This window comes from Bos mutus, chromosome 19 (assembly GCF_027580195.1).
Source record: "Bos mutus isolate GX-2022 chromosome 19, NWIPB_WYAK_1.1, whole genome shotgun sequence".
Lineage (NCBI taxonomy): Eukaryota > Metazoa > Chordata > Mammalia > Artiodactyla > Bovidae > Bos > Bos mutus.
Window position 1 is genome coordinate 15,531,871 of NC_091635.1, and position 21,978 is coordinate 15,553,848.

Consider the following 21,978-nt stretch of genomic DNA (forward strand, 5'->3'; position numbering starts at 1 on the left):
TGCTTGAATCTGCAAAAAAGACACACTAGGAGAAAACATGAGAAGCTTGGTAAAAGTGGTTACTATGTGGGGAAGGAGGAAGTGAAGCAGACAGGAGAGGAGTGAAATTTCCAGAGTACATCTTGTTCATTAAAATATATATTCAAAAGAAAAAGCAAGTTGAAAAGTTAAAAAGTAAAGTTACAGGTAGGTATTTGGAAAAGCTGGCCTTTTAAAAACAACTCATTGGCCAGTCTTAAATAATCACTACAGTATATAATCACATACTTGCTGTTGCTTAGTTGCTCAGTCGTGTGTATCCGACTCTTTGCAACCCCATGGACTGTATGTAGTCCATCAGGCTCCTCTGTCCATGGGATTTCCCAGGCAAGAACACTGGAGTAGGTTGCCATTTCCTCCTCTGGGGGATCTTCCTGACCCAGGGATCGAATCCACATCTCCTGTAGTGGCCGGTGGATTCTTTACCACTGAGCCACCAGGGAAGCCTCAATTATGTACTTACAAAGATCCTTACCATTATCAACAAAATGAACAAAAAAACCTGAGTCTCAATTCTCTTTTGGGCTGGTTATTTTCCATTTGCCTCTCTCGATCTTTCTTCCCCTCTTCTCTGCACTCTGGATTGGGGATACAGGTGGCTGATCTCCACACACTAAATCCCCTGGGCTCTCCTGCTTTCTAGCTTCCTGTTGGGTTGGCCGATGGAGGCACTGGCTGGATCCCAGGTCAGGAGAGGGAAAGGCTGGTTTATTTGTTCTCGTGTCAGCACTGCAGTTCTGTACCCCCTTATATCCACACGTCCTGTCTGCTGCCCTCTTCTCTGGTTCTAGCTCTAAGTCAGCTTCAGAAACACTGTGTTTTTCCCCTTGTGCTCCTTTGGGATGGGAGTTGACAGGAGTGAGTAATAGCTTCCCACTGCGGCTGATCCCTGGTGCCCCAGCATCTCTTAGCTGGTCCCACATCCCCACCCACACTCCCTGGAAATCACCTGGATGAACATGCCATCTATTTTACGCTGGAAACCTGGCTGATCTATTCAGTCATCTGCTTCTTAGACCACTCACATTTGTTCTTTTCTCCTTTGTATATCCCAAGGCCAGTTTATTCAGGGAATGTCACATACACATTCTTTTTTCGCTCCCAAGTACCCTTCTGCTTTTGAGGTTTGTGACTCTTTTCTTCCTTTCTCTCTTCCTCTTAACAAGTCTTAAATTCTTCCCTCACGGTCATCAGTTAACCTGTGAACTCACCTTAAAGGTGTTCACTGAAGTATCTCTAACGACTGTGCTCTCATTCATCCAGCCATTCATGCAGGAAATATTTTTTGAGAATTTAGATACTGAGCGTAAAATGGTATGTGAAAGACAGACAGGATCCTTATGTACATATAGGAGGTACAACTTTGAGGAGAAAAAGACCATACAAAAAAAACCCTGCAATTACAACAATGAATGGACTTCCCCAGTGGCTCGATGGTAAAGAATGCACCTGCCAATGTAGGGTTTCATCCCCGGGTCGGGAAGATCCCCGGAGGAGGAAATGGCAACCGACTCCAGTATTCTCGCCTGGAAAATCCCACGGGCAGAGAGGCCTGGAAGGCTACAGTCCACGGGGCTGCAAAGAGTCAGACACAACTTAGTGACTAAATAACAACTGTGAAAATGGTATAAAAGAAAGACGGACACGAGACTCCCCAGCCTGGGGATTAGGGGACATGAGACTCCCCAGCCTGGCGATTAGGAAGGGCTTCCTAGAGGAAGGATGAGTGAGCTGGAGATCTGAAGGATGGGAGGGTGCTGACCAAGCAGGGCAGGAGTTTCTGGTTCTTCCCTCTTCCAGGGCCTCTCTTCAGTCGACAAGGGCATGCAGCCCCCTCTGCCTTCAGAGGATACCCAGCAGAATCTCCCCTGGCCCCCTCCTCTCAAAGCAAACTGTATTCTAACTTTTTTCCTGCATAGAAAATCCATTTTGTCCTTGCTGGATGGTGTGTGACTGTACTCACAATGTCAAGGATACATGTGAAATATACCTAAAAAAGTACAACCAGAAAGTATTAGGAAGTGTATTTTTTTTTTCAGTGATTTTTCTTGCAATGAACAAGGTTATTCTTCAATTTCTGACTTGACTGAAAAAAGAAGAGAAGGTGGGGGTAAATTAGCATGATCCACTGGAGAAACAAAAACAAAAACCTCCCAGCCCCTCCAGGGAGCCCACATCCAGAGCTATTTGCAAAACTGCTAGTCCTATCTTTGGAAGGACATTTTTCTCACCCATTTATGCTGCAAGGGAAAAACATCTTCCACGAAGCAAACATTTTTTAAGATTGCAGCCTTTCAAATTCGTGGTACTTGTGATAAAGGGTGTTTTCAAGCCCTCTTCTTCACTTAACCTGCCAACTAACATGGGAAACCATTAGCTCAGGCTGCTACAATTAACTCAGGGCTGCTTGTTGAAAGGCTCGCACAATTCCCAGCTACTTATCATGCAAACAACCTGGGAGACTCATTTTCCTTGCAAGGCAGTAGGAGGGGTAAATTACTGAGATAAGTAGATTATTGGGGAAAAAGTCACACTCAGAGGCCTTATGAAATGATTAAACCCTGGGAAATTCATCCCCCAAAATCCCTGGCCCCTGACAGTACACATTCATTACTGGATCCTGGATGATCTACAATGAAGAACCTTCTCGGGAAGCAATAAATACTAGGACTCTGATGAATTTTCATTTAACTTTCCAAACAGTTCTTTAGTTCTGATGGGTGAGGTTCACCCTGTAGGGAGCAAATGAAAGGAAAGGGGGAGGGGGACAGGTTATCAGACTTTAAGATTTAAAAAATGTTCTCAAATAGTAGAGGTACAGACACTGATGCCAATAAAATGATTACTCTAGGAAAACATGGGGCTTCCCTAACCTCCTTGCATTAACTCCATAAACTCTGTATGTGCTGTGTGTGTTCAGTCATATCTGACTCTCTGCGACCCCATGGACTGCAGCCCACCAGCCTCCTCTGTTCGTGGAATTTTCCAGGTGAGAATATTGGAGCGGGTTGCCATTTCCTACTCCAGGGGATCTTCCCTACCCAAGGACTGAACCCACATCTCTGTGTCCCCTGCATTTGGCAGGCTGATTCTTTACCACTGTGCCATCTGGGAAGCCCATAAACTCCATGCAGATAGAAGTTATGTGATTAATAGCCACCAATAGCCGTGTTCAAGCCTATTGCAACAAAATACATCTTCCCTGTTGGAAGTATTCCTTGTAGCACACACTAGTCAATAATCAAGTTGACTATTATTAGTCAAATTGACGAAAAGCCTGAAATGATGTTTCAGAGAGAGAGAAAAAAAAAAAAAGTCCAGGAAAGGAATGGAAATAAATGCAAGTGATCTGGAGGCAGAAAACAAACCCTTGTTTCTCTGGCAGGAGGGAGAAACCAACCCAATGACAAGCCTACCGGGAGCTCTGATAACCGAAATCTAAATAAGAGAACTTGGCGGTGGAGGCTGTTAGTATCAGTGCTGACTTTCTGCTTCCAGTAACTGAACTGTGAACAGCCGGCATAAACAGGCATGACATTTCCCTTTGAGGAGCGCAGCGGCGACCGGAGGCATTCCAAACCAGAGCGGAGCGCTCGCTCATCTTCACTCTTGGAAACAAGTCAGGGAACCATGAACTCTCTAAGTCAAGCTTTGCATGGAATAATTGAACAGGGTGAAATACTGCTGCTGCTTCTCTTTTAAATGAATACTCTTTGACTCCCAGGAATTTAGGCTTCCCGACACCTGTCTGAGAGGGCAGAGGACCTGCAGAGATTCTGCCTGGGCCAGGATGGGCCAGGAGGCTGACCACGAAGCCCGAGGGTGCTTCTGGGGAAACAGTAGCGGATGACAAAGCAGCGCTTTTTAAAAAAAAATTTAATTTAGAGGGAAGATCTGCTTTGTACAAATTACATTGTAACCTGTCTCAGTGTGAAACCTTCTATAAATTCTTTATTAAAATTTTTGGAGCTGTTATGGGCGTGGTGATGGGTGATGTGCTTGTTTGGGGAGGAAAGGGTAGTGTAGTGTGCTGGGATTAAGTCTGGATGGGGGAGGTGGGGCGGGAGAGGGTAGTATGCCCTGGCGATCTGTTCACATGCAATTTACAACAGGGCTACCCTCACTTTTATAGACGGAATCCCTGGAGCTTAGAGAGATTGTCTCCTGTCCCAGGTCTTAATGCTTGAGCTGGCGTTCAAGTCTCCATGGTCTGAGTTTTGAAGCCAAAAAATGATCCTACTGCACTAGACTTATCTTGGAAGACAGTAGAGGAAGGAAGTACTAATTGACATCCTTTCCTAGTTGGCAGACTTTCTTTAGAAGAGAATGCACTACTGGGGGTAACAGGATTGCTACTGAAAGAAGAGGACTCAGGAGGTAGCATGGGACATCCATTACCCTAGCTATGCAACAGCTGCCCCAAAGTTTTATCTGTGATAGTATGACACCAGATTTCACAACAGAATTGAGATTTGAAATGCACAGTGAGGAAATAACATGGGAGATTAAAAAGATGTTTTTTCATAAAAAAAAAAAAAGAAGGCTGGCAGATACATTAATGGGATGTAGCTTTTAGAAACCACAAGTTGTGGTATTAGCATTGAGATACTCATCACATTTTATGGTTACAAAGAAAAAATGTTCTTAATATCCACATAAAGATGCACAGGTATCTTGGCATCCTTTAAAACAGACTAAGGGAATGCAGGTAGGGTATGGTTTGAATCCCAGCTCAGCCACTGACTAGCTGTGTGGCCTTGGGCAAATCATTCAACCTTTCTGTGCTTCAGTTTCTTCATCTGTACAACGTGGACATTAAATGTTCCCATCTCCTTGGACTACTAATCAAGTGCTTGGAACAGCACCAGGAACATAGTACAAACTTTCTAAGCATTAACTCATATGATATCCTTAGTAATAAGTATGTGATGGGAGCCTATACCAGCCTGGAACATTTTCAAGGTTATCGTAAGAGACAACAAATGCACTGCTGCTGCTGCTGCTAAGTCGCTTCAGTCGTGTCCGACTCTGTGCGACCCCATAGACAGCAGCCCACCAGGCTCCCCGTCCCTGGGATTCTCCAAGCAAGAACACTGGAGTGCGTTGCCATTTCCTTCTCCAATGCATGAAAGTGAAAAGTGAAAGTGAAGTTGCTCAGTCATGTCCAACCCTCGGAGACCCCATGGACTGCAGCCCTCCAGGCTCCTCCATCCATGGGATTTTCCAGGCAGGAGTACTAGAATGGGGTGCCATTGACTTCTCCGCAACAAATGGACAGGTAGGTCCAAAGGGTGGGACACTTGAGTGCTGGCAGGAGTGTGGCTGAGATGAATACTCGTTCGGTCGGGGCTTCCAGGGAAAGGAAGCTTCACTGACATGTCAGAGGAGAGGGATGGTGAGGCTGAAGGGCGCTCTGAGTGGAGTGGGGAAGAGGGATGAGAGGAGGCAGAGAAACTTTTACAGGTGATTCCACTCCGGATATACAGACACCAGGCTGTAGCCATGGAGACGGAGAAAGGCTGAAGCTAGAACGGTGGATGGGTCATCCCACTGCAGGATGGCAGGAAGCAGAGTAAGAGAGAACTGGGGATTGAGCACCCAAATCCTCAAGGAGCAATGGTGGGTGGCTGGAAGGTCAAGACAGATCATATCAATGGGGTTTTAGTTGCTGATGACAACACTCTAGCTAGGTTGGGCAAAGGGGGCTTAAAAAAAAAAAAGCACCAGATCTTCAGCACAAGCCGAAAACCAGATCTGGAGGATACATAACTGGGACCAAGAGGGCCGAACACACGAGGTGACAGGTGGGCACCACCGCTGCAGCAGCCAGTCATGTGACACACAGGACAAGAACTGGCCCTCCGATCTCAGCTGGGCTCCTCGTCAACAGCCGAACGTTCCCAAGCCCATGCCCACCAGAAGACCCGGTCTCTTAGGGTTTCGCTGACACCTCACGGTGGTCACTGCTATTTTCACATCTTTAAGGTGGAAGCCAGGAAAGATGTGGAATCTCAGTGGCAAGGAGTCTGAGAAATGTACCTCGTAACTTTCCAACCTCTGTAATTCAGGGAGGAGAGTTAGGAGGGGGCTAAAGTGGGTGGTGAGGGAGTCGATCAAAACTCTTTGCCTGGGATTTCCCTGGTGGTATCACGGTGAAGACTTTGTCTTTCAATGCAGGGGGCACAAGTTCGATCCCTGGTCGGGGAGCTTGGATCCCACAAGCCAAAAAAAAAAAAAAAAAAACCCAAGCCATAAAACAGAGAAGCAATATTGTAACAAATTCAATAAAGACTTAAAAATGGACCACACTGAAAAAATCTTAAAAAAGAAAACCAGAAACTATCTGCCAGAGGAGGCTGGAAAGGAGAAGCTGACTTCATGTGGCATGGGCTTCCCTGGGTGGAATAACAGGAGGGCAGGAATGGAGGAGCTATATTTTTGTGGTTCTGAGATATAAAAATTGGTGGAAGAATAAAGACCCTCGACTGAGCAACGAGTGGTCAGAGAAAACCTATTCAATTATGAAGCAACGTTCTAAGGCAGGAGTATCACTTCATGATGACACACAATGAGCATCTTGGAAATTCTGGCTCCAGTCGAGACAAATTTCTCCTTGTACCCTGGACTCATCTGAGTAATGCCCTCTCCTCCCCTTCATCTAGGTTGTCTAAGTCTGCTGTCTTTCAACGAGTCTGTTTTAATTTCCTTTATTCCACGTGCACGCTTGCATGAAGTCACCTCTTCACTCTTTAAATTCCTGTAACATTTTACCTGTATTCCTCTTATACCTTTTATCTCATTTTGCCTTTTATTGAAGAGATACTTAGATACGTGTCTTATCTCCTTCATGTCCTACTTCCCCTTGAGGCAGGGTATGCATCTGATGAACTTCTAGTACAGTTCCTTACAATCCTAAAATCTATGAAGAATGAATGAGCTGTCACGTGGCTTCTCACTGTATCAATTCCTGGAGAAGTATTGCCAGGTTTGTTCCTGGCAAGCCTTTGAGGTTCCTTCCAACCAAAACACAAAACGTCTAAAAATGCCCATAATTCTGGGCCTGGCTCTACCTAAGCTATGGGCCTCCCACTAGATTGAGAGATTGGGAATGTATCATTTACATCTTTATGCATCCCATAATCCCTACTATAGTATACACTCAAAGAATACTTGCTGGCCTAAATCCCAGGCATGGACGGGCCCTGAACTTTAGCTTACTAAGGACATCTCCCTACTAAGATCTCTGTGTGAGTATTTGGGCAGATGAATAGCAGTAACAGACACAAGATCAGATTTGCTCTGAAAGAAACTGTTCAAGAGGAGAAAAAACAGAGAGGCATAGAAGAGGAGGCACAGCTCCACCACAATGAACAGAACTGGGGAGGAAGCACTGGTGAAAGAGAGCTTTCCCAGATTTCTAGAGGACAGAAGACAAATGTGGAAGGGCTGACTATGCAAAGTGAGGAGGAAGCAGTGGCTGAGAAACCACTGAAGAGAGTGCCAACTTGCTAACAGTAACAAGCACGGTTCCTGGGAGGCTCCAGACTGAGAGATACCAAGCAAGAGAATGAGAGAAATGGAACTGAACACAGGACTCACTGAAGATCTTTATATGAACCTTCCCACCTACTAAGTAGCAAAACCAAGTGTTGACACCTATGTAAAACGAGGAGTGCTTTCCCTAAGGAAATTGTGCAAAAGCTCCCTGGGGCACCAGAGCTACCAGTGTGGGTGCTGCTGTCCTACAGCTGAGTCCTCCGCCTGTGGCATATTGTGAGGGGTGGGAAGGGGGTCCTCCGCAACCTGGCAATGAGGCCTATTAGTCAACCGGATCCATCTGTATACACAGAGCTCCCACAGCCTTTCTACTTCCAGGTTCGTGTGTACAAACTCATCCTGAGGATTCATCAAAGCAGTTAAGCAAAGTCCATATCATGACTAAGAAAGCATCAGTAAACAAATAGAAAAACTGACCATAGAGGATACAGAGATAATTCTGATAGAAGAAGAGAACTGAAAAATAAAACACAACATGATAAAAGACTCTAGTATTCTTGAAGAGACTTGGGGAAAATATTGCATCTATAAAAACAAGAACAGAATCCAACAAATAAAGAACAATCAAGAATAAGAGCTTCTACAAATGAAAAGACCCACAACCAGATGCATTGTTCTGTTGTTCTGACAGCAACACTAAAAGATTCTAAAAGCTTCCCGAATAATAAACAAACAGTATGTCAATGATAAATAAAAACAGGTCACAAACAAAAGAACAAGAATCAGTCTGGGTGGACTTGTCATCAGCATACTAGATATTAAAGCAAAACCTGAAGTAATTTATAATTCACAACTCCATACTCAGACCAGCCACCAACGGAGCATGAAGATGGAATAAAGCGTTTTTACGTGTGGGAATTCATAAGGCATACCATTCTTGCCCCTTTTCTTAGAAAGGGTGTGGTTCAGCAAAATAAGGACTAAAACTTTAGAGAAAGAGAGATCAGAGAAATAGTATAAGCACGTAGAACAACAACAAATAGAAATACCACGGCGACGAACAGTCCAAAAACCCGAGGTGGGGGGTGGGGACCCAAAATAACCTCGCTTAAAGAAGAAGAGGCATTTAGAACGAAAACTACTAGGAAAACCAATAAACGAAAAGCAAACAACAAACAAACCAAAAGATAAATAAAAACACTGAGATTATCTGATGAACTTTCCCACAGAGAAATTAGCATTGTGAGGCATTTTAAAGACATGTTGATATATTGGAAAGAATTATCCACAAGAGCATGGAAAAGTGAACAGAAGAAAAAAGGGAAAACCAGTTATCTGGGGGGAGGGGGGGCGGTGGGGAAGTGATAGAAAATAGAGCAGTGGCATATCACTTGATTTGGCAAATAAATACTGTTTACAGAGCCATAATCCCACTCAGATTGGAACAGAATGCCTGAGGGCTTGAGGATGTAGGTTTCCAGGAAAAAAGGGAGATTCAGTTTAGAAAAACTTCAAGACAAATAAAGGGAATGAATATATGGAAAATCGAAGGCAATCAGAATATCCAAGAAATATAAAGGGCAGGGTAAGTTTTGTATGGCATTAGTAATAAGTAATTTAGAATAAGCAAATTAAAACAGGAAGTTCATGGGCTTCTAGAAGAATGAAATGGATTCAAAAGATATCAGGTGTGGTGAAAAAGACAAGCTTCTTCTCACAACAAGAAAAAGAAAAAAACAATCAGAAGAAGTTAAAAAATAACAACAACAAAAAGAAATCTGAAAAAAATTCTAGCAAACCAAAATGTGGCATGGTTTTAAACCAACGATAGAATTTAAAAAAAGAATAGATCTCAACATTCTCCTTTGACTAACACAGGGATTATGAGTTAGGAATTACACAGATGGAAATATAATCAACCACAGTGCACGTCTTGGTTTTTCAGTGCACAGCATTCACACAGATAAAGTAACCTGAAAGCTATTTATCGGCTATTAACTTGGAAACAACCACAGTTTAGAAATCTTAATCGTGGTCAAAATAGAATGCAAATTATCAACATCTGACAGAAGTGAAGGGCTGTGAGATGAGAAGAGGTTGGGAAAAAACGTGAGGCAAATATACTGTGTACCACCCATGGAGCTGGAAGTAGAGATTTAAGTGTTACTGAAAGTGACAATAATAATACACAGAGGAATAAAACCAGGATCTTAGAAACAACGAGGCTGAGTACCCAGTGAGTGAAACCCTATGTATCAGACCAGGAAGTCAATAGGTAATGTCTACAGTTTAGAAATAAAAAATGATGTGTTAATACGCAAGGAATCACTTGAAGAAGGACAAGCAAAAACGGTTCAAAGTGATTGACTCTTGGGATCGTGATCGGGATGGATGAGTCAGGGCACTGTTTGGTTTTGAAAAGTGAACGTGCACTGTTTAATTCTTCTAAAGTTATGGTTTACTCTAGAACCTGAATATTTTGGCTCATGGCTGCGAAGAAATTAACCCTTGACATGTACCCCTGGATGCACCTAATTCTACTGGTACAGTTCCTGTCTGGGGATCCAGACACTGGCCAGCAGGAAGCACGTCTTCAGACAGATGGCAGCCCACAGGGCATGGTGTAACGGAGGTAGGAGATATAAACTGGGTTAGTGGTCACCTTAGGGAATTTCGAGTCATCACAAAGAGGAAGATCTCCGCCAGGCTCGCTGCTGGAATAATCCTGGGTCTTACCAGGCTTCCAATGCTCCTGCCGGACAGAATAAGTAAAATGTCCTATATTTCCCTTTTGAAAGCACTAGGAACAGCTCAAGGATTTGCAGAGCAGAATGAAAGAGGAGCTGTCACGGAGTTCCTTAGGACTCACAGCTTGAAAGGAAAGAGGAGGCCCACAGGGGGCCTTCGGACCGAGCCCAGCGGGGGGAGACTGAGCACTTCCACAGCCCAGGGGGTGGGACCATAGCTCTTAAAGCCACAGATCTCCTCTGTAGGCACAGAGACCCTCACAGCGGGAATCCATTCACACCAGTCACCCTTGGAGACTGCTATTTATGCTAAAGAAATTTATCCCACTCCATTGTATGTTTCTTGTCCGGAGCGCTCTGGGATCCCTTGTTTACGGCCTTCGCCCATATTGTGAGCAGGGGAATGGACAGGCCATTTGAGAGGGCAGGGGTGGCTAATGATGGGTCTGTTAGCTCTGCAGTCAGGCTCTCCTTTGTGAACCAAACCCAATTTGGGTGCATTTGCTTAAAGAAAAAAAAAAAAAGCAAACCCCATTTGAGGTTGAAGAAATGTTAGTTGTGTTCCATTCCTTTAATAGGGGGTAAAAAAAAACACAACAACAGTAGAAGAAACTCAAAACTTTATAATATTTATTTATTTATAATCCATCCTTTAGGTTGAAATACACATCCAATTATCTCAGGTATAGGTGCACATGCCGCCTTAAGATAGAGAGGCTCTTAAAAAAAAAAATCAGGGGCCTTTCATCACTACAGAGATGCTAATTTTTATCTCCAGGAAAGTAAGGGAAGCCCCTTCTGAAATGTTTTCTTTTGAGGTAGAACTTAAACGTATGCCACTGCTTTCATGAATCCTGTGAGCCAAATCCTTATAAATCCTTTGAGTTGACAGATCAATTATTCCTTCTAACAGCTAATGAACTAATAACCTTTGGAAATTTCTCCTTCCCTGGGTTTAAAATGAAAAAAAAAAAAAAAAATCTTGAAGGGGAAAAAGTAATCAGTCAAAGACTACCATAGCAATAAAAACAAATTCATAATAATAGCTTTTTAAAGAAAGCTATATTTTGAGAGCTATGATTTTTAAATTAAAAATACGTCAAATAATCTTGTATTTTATAAATACAATAAATTTTATTTTTAAAAAAGCCTTAATGTCATATAGTGTCAAGAGAATTGAGAAAAGGGTAGGAAAAAAAAACAGAAAAGGAGAGAGAGACAGTCGAGAGACATCAGACAGTCCAGAGACATCAATAAGCCAGGTGAGATTAATAGACCCGGCTCTGCAGAAGACATCGCCCGAGGTGGGCTCTCTGGGAACCAGGAGGGGGAAAGGACACACACAAAAGCACAGGAGAGAAAGGAGAAGGCAGAGGAAGCAGGAAGATACCCTGGTCATTAGGACTGTGAACACAGGAAGCCCATACGGAACATCTTGTGGACAGAAGGAGTCTTGGGGTGGTATGGGTAGAAGCTGGCAGGCAGCGCAAGCTGGACATTCAAGGGGTTGAACCCCAGGGGGACACCGAAGGCCAGAGCAAGTGGCAGAAGGAGAGCTGGAAGAGAGGGAATGCATGTGGGCCCCAGAGTGTGCACTGATACCAAGAATGAGATGTGCCTGCCGGGTGAGCAGGGCAGAGAGGCATCAACCCTATCTTATGACAGAAGGCCAAGGATTTCATAGATGTGAAAACTGAAGCCCTGGGAAGTTGAGTAAATGACTTGCTCAAGGTCCTAGGGCATCAATCTCACACACACACATCCATACTTTTGTGCTAAGTTGCTCAGTCATGTCCGACTCTTTGTGAGCCCCATGGACTGTAGCCCACCAGGCTCTTCTGTCCATGGGGATTTTCCAGGCAAGAATACTGGAGTGGGTTGCCATGCCCTCCTCCAGGGGATCTTCCCAACCCAGGGATTGAACTCAGGTCTCACGCATTGCAGGTAGAGTCTTTTTCCCACAACATTAACAATTCTGGAGACGATGCTCCAAAAGCGTACCTTCCAGGGAGCATCACACAGCTCTTTCTCTGTAAGCTCCTGGTACGTGGTGTGACATGGTGTAGACAGAGGGGAACTTCAGGGTCAGAAGATGTAGCTTGGAATACACAGCTCCACTGTTCTCCAGCCCCATCTGCCCTATCTGTAAAATGGGGGAAATCATAATCACACCTCAAGTTGTGGGCAGGAAACAGTGAAATAACACTGACCTACCAGAATCTACTTACAAGACCTGACAAGGGCCCCAAGACTCAACTATAAGCCCATGATCCTGTTCCAGAAAAGCCACCTGAGTAGTGACACAGGGTCCCATGCTTAGAAGTCCTATGCTGTCACCATCATGATAGTCTTAATAATTTCTAAACAAGGGGCCCTGCATTTTCATCTCTCACTGGACCTCACAAATTACATAGTTCGTCTTGGGTAAAGCTCCGTGGCTCAATGAGATGAGTCTTGGAGAAGACGTCCATCTTTGGCAAGTAACTCTCATGTGGGCTTCCCTGGTGGCTCAGATGGTAAAGAATCTGCCTGCAAGGCAGGAGACTGGGGTCTGATCCCTGGGTCAGGAAGATCCCCTGGAGAAGGGAATGGCTACCCATTCCCGTAGAGAAGCCTAGCTGGCTATAGTCCATGGCTGTCGCCCGCCAGGTTTCTCTATCTATGGGGTTGCAAAAGAATCGGACGCAACGAATGCATTTTTCCCATGTAAGCTGCAAGTCTGAAGTGGACACTAGTTTCTCAGCTGCTCAGCATCTGAACCCTTTTTTTTTTTCTTTAACAAGGGAGGAATTCTTAGCTATATGAGTCTTAGTAGGAGGCAAGACTAAAAGGGCCAAACACTGGCAACCCCCTGCCTCCCCACAAGCACCAGTACACAGCCAGACAACAGTGGTTCTCTAGGGACACCAGAGGCAGCCCTCTCCTGGCTACAGCCTCTGCTGGTCAGCACCGGTGGGGTTAGCGGATGGCAGGCCCGGGGAGCATCCAGTAATCATGGCAATGAGAAGTTGTACGAGATGGTTCTGTGATGGGGTTGTGGGGATGATCCAGCCGCCTGTGGTTTAGTTTGATTCTCCAGCCTTCTCCATGAGTGATTTTTCAAACCACTCAGTATCCTTCTAACACCTCTCTTCTGTACTTCAGTAATCAGGGATGCTTTCTGTTCATAGCCAAGAGCTTGTTCTGATATAAAGCTGGACTGTGTTACGGAGCCTGATTCTCCTTCAGCTGACAGGCAGCAAAGAAGCCCTGCGTCCCGAGGGAGAGCCTGTTGGGCCCCGAGCCTCGGGTGGCGACTGGAGCGCTGGTGCCTGCCCACGTGGAAGTGGACCTGGCAGGTCGCGTGGCCCACACTCCTTCTGAAAGTGGGACTCCTTCCAGAATGATTCAGGGTCAAAATAAGATGCAGATAAAGATGCTTCCGATAGCCAGAGGGTACACTAAGCAGAAGGCCGTTATCGTGGGTGACAGACCTGAAGACTGGCCATCTCCTCTCCCCTCCAGGTCAGCGGTCAGCTTGGGGCTTTCGAGGACATCCCCAACTGTCGTCAGGTTGTCAGGAATGGAGTTCAGGGACATTCCATGTTGCTCGCAGCCAGAAGATGAGATGTCTTTCATTCGGAGTATGTAATTAAGCTGGCAGTGGGGTTCCTGATGGAGTTCTGGGACACAGTGGGGCTAAAGTGCTCTGGGATTCTGAACACCAAGGACCACACTCAAAAGACGCTTCACATACATCAGGGCCGCAGAAAAAGCCAGATGCATTGAACACAGTGGTGTGGCTTCTGCATCCGGGTCAAGGATGCTCCAGGACTCCGCCCTCACCCCACTCCCTTTTATAGGCGTGTTCTATCAATGGTGACAATATTTTACTTTTTGCCAAGGGTTGGGAGAGGAGGCGGAAAGAAAGCTCTGACAAGCTCATTTCCCAACACTTGAACTGAACTCCTGGCTGGAACAAAATCACTTGATTGCTGGCATTTACGGCTTTATTTCTACAGTGCCACTTGGCTGGCGGGGTGATTTTCCAGCCGCTGCGTGAGTGACACTAGTTCCAGGACAGGCCCATTAGCCTGGAACTGCAGGAAGACCCAATTACGAGGAGTCCTGCTGGAAAAGCTCAGACGCAGCCCACCCGACTCTGTGTGGGCAGCAGGCGTGGAGCGGGGGCAGAGGGGTGGCAGGGACAGAGATGTCGTGGGGCCACTTCGAGGCCCATCAGACCACTCAGGCCATCACAAAGGGGGTCCCAGGGGCAGGACACTTAATGCCAGACTAACAAGGAGGGTCCCTCTGGTCACAGCCAAGCCAATGAATGGACAGAGGTGACTGGAGGCTGTTGGATGTCCCAGAGCTGGAGAGATAGAGACAGTTACCACACATTTGGGAGAGAAAAGATTGGCACTCATTCGTCAAGCCGAACAGGTGCGGGGGTGGGTGGAGTAGGGGAACAGAGAGTCCAGGCAAACAAGGGCCAGGGCCAGTGCTACTGGGAGCAGCTGGTCTCAGCCTGGAAGAAGGTGAAGGTCTGCTGGGCTCGGTACCCTGGGAGGCGCAGGTACCCTGGGAGGTCCCGACAGCATCAAAGGGGAAGGGAGGAGCTGGGCAGGGGGAGAGAAGCAGGAGGGGCTGAGAGCCCCGCTCGGCAGGCTTTGCAGGGTGAGGAAAGTACTCATACCCGGGGCTTTATTTGAATTGATCACCTCTTATTAGTGTCTTTTGAAATGCGAATTAGCTGATTAACCACTGCTCACAGCCTTCCCACTGTTCTTTATCCTCCAGCATTCAGCAACTTTGTTCTAAATAGGGTAGGCCACAGTAGCCCACCAGGGGGAAATTATTCTCAAGGTTACAAGAACAGTGGCCAGGCAAACTTTCTCCCTGGGCTTCCGGGGGTGGGGGTGGGGGTGGCGAGGGAGAAGCAAGTTCGGGGGGAGACGGCACCCGAAGCTGGGCTCCCGCCACCCCGGGTTTAGAGACCAAACGCTCGTTCCCAGGACTCTGAGTGCCTCCTGGGTCCATTCTCCAGCCAGTGATCGGGGCGCAAAAGCAGGACTCCGACTCCCGACCACCTGTATACCTACGAGATTCATCTTGTAAAAGTCCCACTCGGTCCAGGCCCCCAAGGGACACCCGTGCACTGGCGGTGGCTCTGTTTGGCGCTGGGGCAGCACGGGATGGCCTCTGGCAGAGCCCCGTCCCCACTTGCCTCTGCCTCCAGTTTGGCAACACGACACAAAGGCGGTGCAGAATGTATACACTTTCCAGGCTGAGCCCCTATTCAGAGGGGGCTGCAGCTTGCACGTAATGGGCCCCCTACAGACAAAGCCAGCAAGTTTCTTAATTAAGTCCAAGTGAAAGACAGATCCCGCTCGCATCTTCAGAGAACCTTCCTTCGGAACTTCAAAAACACCCTGCGCTTGCCTACCAAACTCAGCCACGAATAACCAGAGAATCGTTTCCCCCTCCCCTTTTTAAAAAACATAGAAAGCCGAGCCCCAGGCGCCCACTCTCCGGCCCCTCTCACTTTCCCTGCAATTTCAGACATGCCTCTGGTTTATAAGACGAGAAACAAAGGGACTTCTTGTGCGGAGGAGAAGCCCTCGGAGGGTCTGCGTTTCATTCGGCCTTCCCCGGAGCACTGCTGTCTAAAGAGCCCTTTAGCTGGTTTCGTCTCATTAACATTTCCATGTGGTATCAAAGGACAGTCTGCAAAACCAGCCCCCTGTGCGTACAGCACGGAAGGACGAGTCCGAGGATCGAGTGATGCTAAAAAATTAATTACTAGCTCATTGCCTTTGCAGAAATGTGATTTTCAGAGCCCTCCCCACTTTGCCTAGCCCCAGCAACCAGCTCTCAGACAGACCTTTCTGGGTTTTGCAGTGATAAAGTTCTTCACAAACAGCCACCAATTATCCTGCAGCAGTAGGTTACCAGGAGTAGGAAATGCTGTGATTTTTTCCCCCCTTGTAGCGGCCGCCCGGGGTGGGTTAGTGAGGTGGCTGCAATCATGCAAGCTGAGATGAACACTTAGAGCAGCATCGAGGCCGGCTGTCCTGCAGGGAAAATGGTGCTCAAAAATAAAAGTGCGTTTATTGTGGCGAGAAGCTAAGCAATGAGTTGGCTGTTCCCAGAACTGTATTCTCTGCACCAGCATCCTGGACTCTGGTCCCCAGCGTGTCCCGTGCACCTGACTAGCTTGTAAAAACGTCACCTTACGGTTGAAGTGCTAAACACGCCCTGTGTTTCCTCGCCTGTTTTCTTCTCCCTACACCGCACCCCCCACCACCACCGCCTCTTGCCTTTTTCCTTCTGCAATTCTTTGCTTCCTCATTAGAAATGCCCGGCAACGTCTGGCAGACAAAGAACACTACAAACAAAGTGTATGGCAAAGGGAGAAAAAAAAAAAAAAAAAAAAGGGGGAAAAAAAAGTGCAGAGGAATTCTTCATTCACTGATCTCTCGAATACATTAATATCTGAAGCTGTTGGCACAGCCTGAAATACTTGGGCAGTGAACAATGCGAGCAAGGATTCGAAGTCTGGGATCTTCAAATAAACCCCGGCGCTGTCATGGCCACCAGGAAGGGGAATAATGGCCATATTAGCTGACCTTCATTTTGTTGTTTCTTCAGAAACCTGACTGCTGGACCTCTGTTTGCTTGTTACTAGGATTTCTTGGCTGAAAAATTTTAGCATTTCCCAGGCCATACAACAGCCAGTTTATTAGGTAAATAAACCAGGCCTTAGGCAGTCTTTTCTGCTTCATAATGAGGACAGGGTGAACTGGAATGCGGGTTGGGCTGGAGTCAGGGAGGGTGACTAAGTATCAGAAACTGCATCATCTTTCCTTCATCCAAAGCACCAATGGACAACGAGGACTGGTTATACATCGTCACCTCGAGGTGCTGGCTTTGGTTAACTTCACCAGCATCCTCCACGACTGAAGGGGGATGAGGCTCACAGAAGGGAAGAACAAAAATTGCAGCTGTCTTCCGCTAGCTCTTCTAGCTTCTCCTTCCATATCTTCAGTGATATATCACTGAGCCCACGTGGATGAGGAACCGGAGACTGGTTTATGACACATTCAAATGGAGCCAATGGTATTGGATTTCATTTGTCTGTCATAAATTATAATACTTAAATGTGCTTGTGTTGTCCAAGCCACTCTCTGGTGACAATCTTAGTGATATTAAAAAATAAGTAACACAGAAGAAAAAGTCGCTCAGTCGTGTCTGACTCTTTGTGACTATACAGTCCATGGAATTCTCCAGGCTAGAATACTGGAGTGGGTAGCCTACCTCTTTTCCAGGGGATCTTCCCAACCCAGGAGTCGAACCTGGGTCTCCTGCATTGCAGGCGGATTCTTTACCAGCTGAGCTACCAGGGGAGCCCCAAGTAATGCAGAACTGGATGCCTTTTCAGAGCCGTTGGATCCAGAGGGCCTTCTGGCTGTCTAGACTGTCACAGCTGGTAGTTATGACATCTATGTGCCTGTTGACTATTTACTGTCTTCTCCACCCCTCCAACAGCCACATAAGCTCCCTCGAGGCCAGGGCTACAGTACTATCCTGTTTCACCCAGTATGGCCCCCAGAACCCAAGATGTGCTTGCCGAATGAGGTGGAGATATTTTTTGCCTGCCTTTGGGAAAATACACAATATCTTTAAAAAGCTTTCAGCTGCCACTCCCCAAAGGAATGACCTGCAAATCTTCCTCAAGGGTGGTATTTCTCCACTGAAAATGAATATGAGAGTTTGTTTCCTGGGACTTCCTTAAAGATTCAGCGATTAAGACTCTGCATTTCTGGGCATGGGTTCGACCCCTGGTTGGGAAACTAAGATTCCACATGGCCTGCAACCAAAAAAAAAAAAAAAAAAGAGAGAGATTTGTTTCCTGTGGTTCCCAAATTTCAAGGATATCTTATAATAACTACAATATAAATAGGATAATGTATAATAATATAAATGCTAGAAATTTTTACTCTTGCTTAAAGCAGGAAGTCATGTAAAAAGATAATAATACACAGTTTTTGAAAAAGTTATACAGGCATCAGAGTCATTGTTTCGGGAACTCTGTAAAGACAGAGAAACCTTTCAGACTCTGGGAAGCAGAAAGCAAGTTGTGTGGCATATAAAATATCATCCCAAATGGTTTTTAAAAAGTCATGCATGTAGACGTATTACACGTATGCACAGAGAAAAGACTAGAAAGATATACCCAAAATGTTAATGTTGATTATGGGTGGGGGGTTCTTTTGTGCTTAGTGTTCTCTATTTTGCTACAGGAAATTTATTATATTTAAAATAGAAGAGACCTTCAACAAGCATTTTTTAAAGTAATATATTAGTAAATGAGCTAAATGTGCCTGAAGAGTTTCAAAAAATAAATTATTAACTAGCAACCCACTCCAGTATTCTTGCCTGGAGAATCCCATGGACAGAGGAGCCTGGCGGGCTACAGTTCATGGGGTAGCAAAGAGTTGAACACAACTGAAGTGACTTAGCATAAGAGAGGAGGCACCCAATTGATGTGTCTTACACACACACACACACACACACACACACACACACACCCTAGACACACATGCCTAAAGCTATACAGAAACACTGGTGGTGGGGGGAATCCTGTGAAGATTTCTTTTCTAATTTACTGAGACAAAATTGCTGCTGAAGTCTGGGGGAAGTGTTCTCTCTCAGCTGGAAGCAACCTGGTGTCACATTTCTGGGTTTTAAAGGAGATGATCCTCAAGGACGCGCAATTACTTTGAACAGGTGTGACATTCCAGGCTGATGGGGATTCGTACCTGTCAACAGCTGTGCATTAGCATTTCAAAACCCTTCTGACTTTTTCACTAGAGCACTCAGCATGTTGTAGAGATGGGAAGACTGAGTGCAAAACAGGGTTAAAACCCTTTCTGTCAGGAAGTGGTCACCAAAGAGATGTTAAAGACCCAGCTGCCAAACATGGCTTTACAGACCTATAGGCCCAACACTGCCGCATCAGGAAATGGGAAGAACACCGCTTTAAGCGCTCAAGTGGGGACTCTGAGCGGTATTGACCGTACCTAGTGCAAAGAGCGTGAGGACGAGATGGGATATATGATAATACTTGCTTGTCAAGGTTTTTCACCTTCAGAATCACTTGTTTATTCATTTCCACTCATTCCTACAAGGTCACGGCTAGAAATGGCGAGGCGGGGAGACGGACCCAGAATAATGAAATGTCTGTTTTAAATCAGGCACCCATCCCCCACCATCCTTCTTTCCATTCTTCCTTCCCTTTCCTCCTCTTCATTCATTCAATAAACACCGACTAAGCCTCCCTGCCGTGCCCCCCAAACCCCCGACTCAGGCACTATGCTGAGTGATGGTTCTTCTTCTACACTGTGGATGCTCTGAGCCCAGGGACCAGGTCTACTGGACATCCTGGAAACCTTGCACAGTTCCCCAGAGCACAGAACAGACGCCCCCTCGGAGACGGACATGGTGGGCATGAGGCTCAGGTCCGGCGCACCATGGGTGTCCATCACAGCCCAGACCTGGGGAGTCAGGGAAGACTTCAGTCGCCCAGATTCTCAACGTGAACATCAGAATCACCTGGAAAACTTTAAAATCCCAATGTTCTGTATTCCAGAGCAATGAAATCAGAATTTAGAGGGAAGGGGAATCCAGGCAACGGGAATTAAACAAACAAAAAAAACCTCTCCAGATGATTCTGATTTGTCTGGAACTGCTGTTCTAGATCCTTCCTGCTTGGTGGGTGGCCCTTGGAGCAGCAGTGTCCACGCTTTCTGGGAGTGAGTCAGACACGCAGCAACCGGAACCCCACTCCAGACCCTCAGAATCAGAATCTGCATTTTGATGAGCTTCTCAGGGGCCACGTATGAGCTGCTCTGGGAGATGTGCTATCCACACTGAATGCTGAAGGCTTAGAAAGCCAGCAGAGGGGAATGAAGAACAGAAAGCAGCTTGTGTTCTGTGGGGAGAGAGAGTGAGAGAGAGAGAGAGAGTGTGTGTGTGTGTGTGTGTGTGTGTAGACTGCATGTGTGCATGCTGGGGGCACTGTATCAAGCAAGTGTGTGTGTGTGTGTGTCTGTGAGAGAGAGAGAGAGAGTGTGTGTGTGTGTACACTGCATGTGCGCATGCTGGGGGCAGTGTGCCAGAAGGTCGGGGACCAGATTTGCTAGGCTACGAAACCACATTCTGGGCTCTGGACTTTATCCCCTGAAGGATCATAAGCTGGGGAGAGACTTGATCAGATTCCCCTGAAGACCCACCGTTTTCTCCACTTGTGCTCCATCCACTCACTCCACTCCCTGAGCCTGAAGTTTCTTAACCCAGTGCCAATCATCCGTGTCCCACCCATCTTGTCTGCAATAACTCAAATGCCTTCCTGGCACCGAGGCTGGAAACGAGCTCTCTCCCCACCCTCACCTTCTACGGCGCTGCGGATGGACCCCCAGATGAGCCTCGTCACAGCCTCTCTGCTTCTGCAGTTCTGTCTTGTCTGCCATTTTCGCTCTCCGACTTGTGAACCCAAGCTTTTCAGCTGTTCAAAGGACAGCTCCCAAGGACCACCTACTTTAGGACATCGGGGGCCAAGACTGCTGTCACCCCAGGAATCCAAGCACCTGACATTGTACCTCTGCGTCAACCTGGGCACACCACAACTCAAGAGGTGAGCAAACACGGCGTCTTCACCTCCTTTGTCTGCTCGTCCACAATTAAATAACAAATCAAGCTGCTTCCATAAATAAACCAAGAAAACTTACCATAACTTAATTATATACAGTAGAAAGGTACTCCCCCTCCTTCCTGATTTGTACCCATTCTATTGGTCAGTACTCAGAAACGGCTTTTCTCCCAAGAGCTAGGAAGGTGTCTGGGTTCTCTCATCATGGATATGAGAGACGAGACTGGAACATATATACAACAGACTATTATTCATTCATTAAGAGAAATGAAATTTTGCTATTGGCAGAGATATGGATGGACCTAGAGACTATCACATAAGAGTGAAGTAAGTCAGAAAGAGAAAAACAAATATCATATATTAATGCATATATGAGGAATCTGGAAAGGTGGTACAGATGAACCCATTTGTAAGCAAAAATAGAGACACAGACCTAGAGAACACATGTTTAGATACCAAGGGGGAAAAAGGGGGTGGGCTGGACTGGGATTGACATATATACACGACTATTGAGATGGTTGGATGGCATCATTGACTCAACGGACATGAGTCTGAGCAAACTCCGGGAGATAGTGAAGGACAGGGAAGCCTGGCCTGCTGCAGTCCATGGGGTTGCAAAGAGTTGGACACAAGTTAGCAACTGAACAACAAGTGTATAAAATAGGTAACTAATTAAAAACAGACTAACACAGGGAAGTCTACTCAATGCTCTGTGGCGATTTGAATGGGAAGGAAATCCAAAAAAGAGGGGATTATATATAATATACACACATATAGCTGATTCACTTTGCTATATACCAGAAACTAACATAACATTGTAAAACAACTATATGCCAATAAAAATTTGAGAGAGAGAGACAGACAAGACTGGAATCAAAGGTCCCCACAGAGGTGACATAAGGAATATAAGAGAGACTATGTGGCTTTGAAAGCAAACTTGCTTCCTCTTGTTACTACTAACTTTTTAAGCTGGTCGTTCAGGAACTGTGAGAAACACTCACC

At 46.0% G+C, this 21,978-nt stretch overlaps 1 protein-coding gene across 4 annotated transcripts in view; it reads right to left on the minus strand.

Annotated features, from left to right (window-relative positions):
- STX8 (syntaxin 8) overlaps nucleotides 1–21,978 on the minus strand; it is a 206,765-nt gene that overhangs the window by 40,747 nt on the left and 144,040 nt on the right. For 2 of the 4 annotated variants that reach the window (XM_070389485.1, XM_070389486.1), the window contains exon 8: nucleotides 12,285–12,426. The exons of the other annotated variants lie outside the window; for them this stretch is intronic. In XM_070389485.1, coding sequence (XP_070245586.1) covers nucleotides 12,285–12,426 — 142 coding nt within the window. The remainder of the gene's footprint in view (nucleotides 1–12,284; nucleotides 12,427–21,978) is intronic. 4 annotated transcript variants of the gene reach the window in all.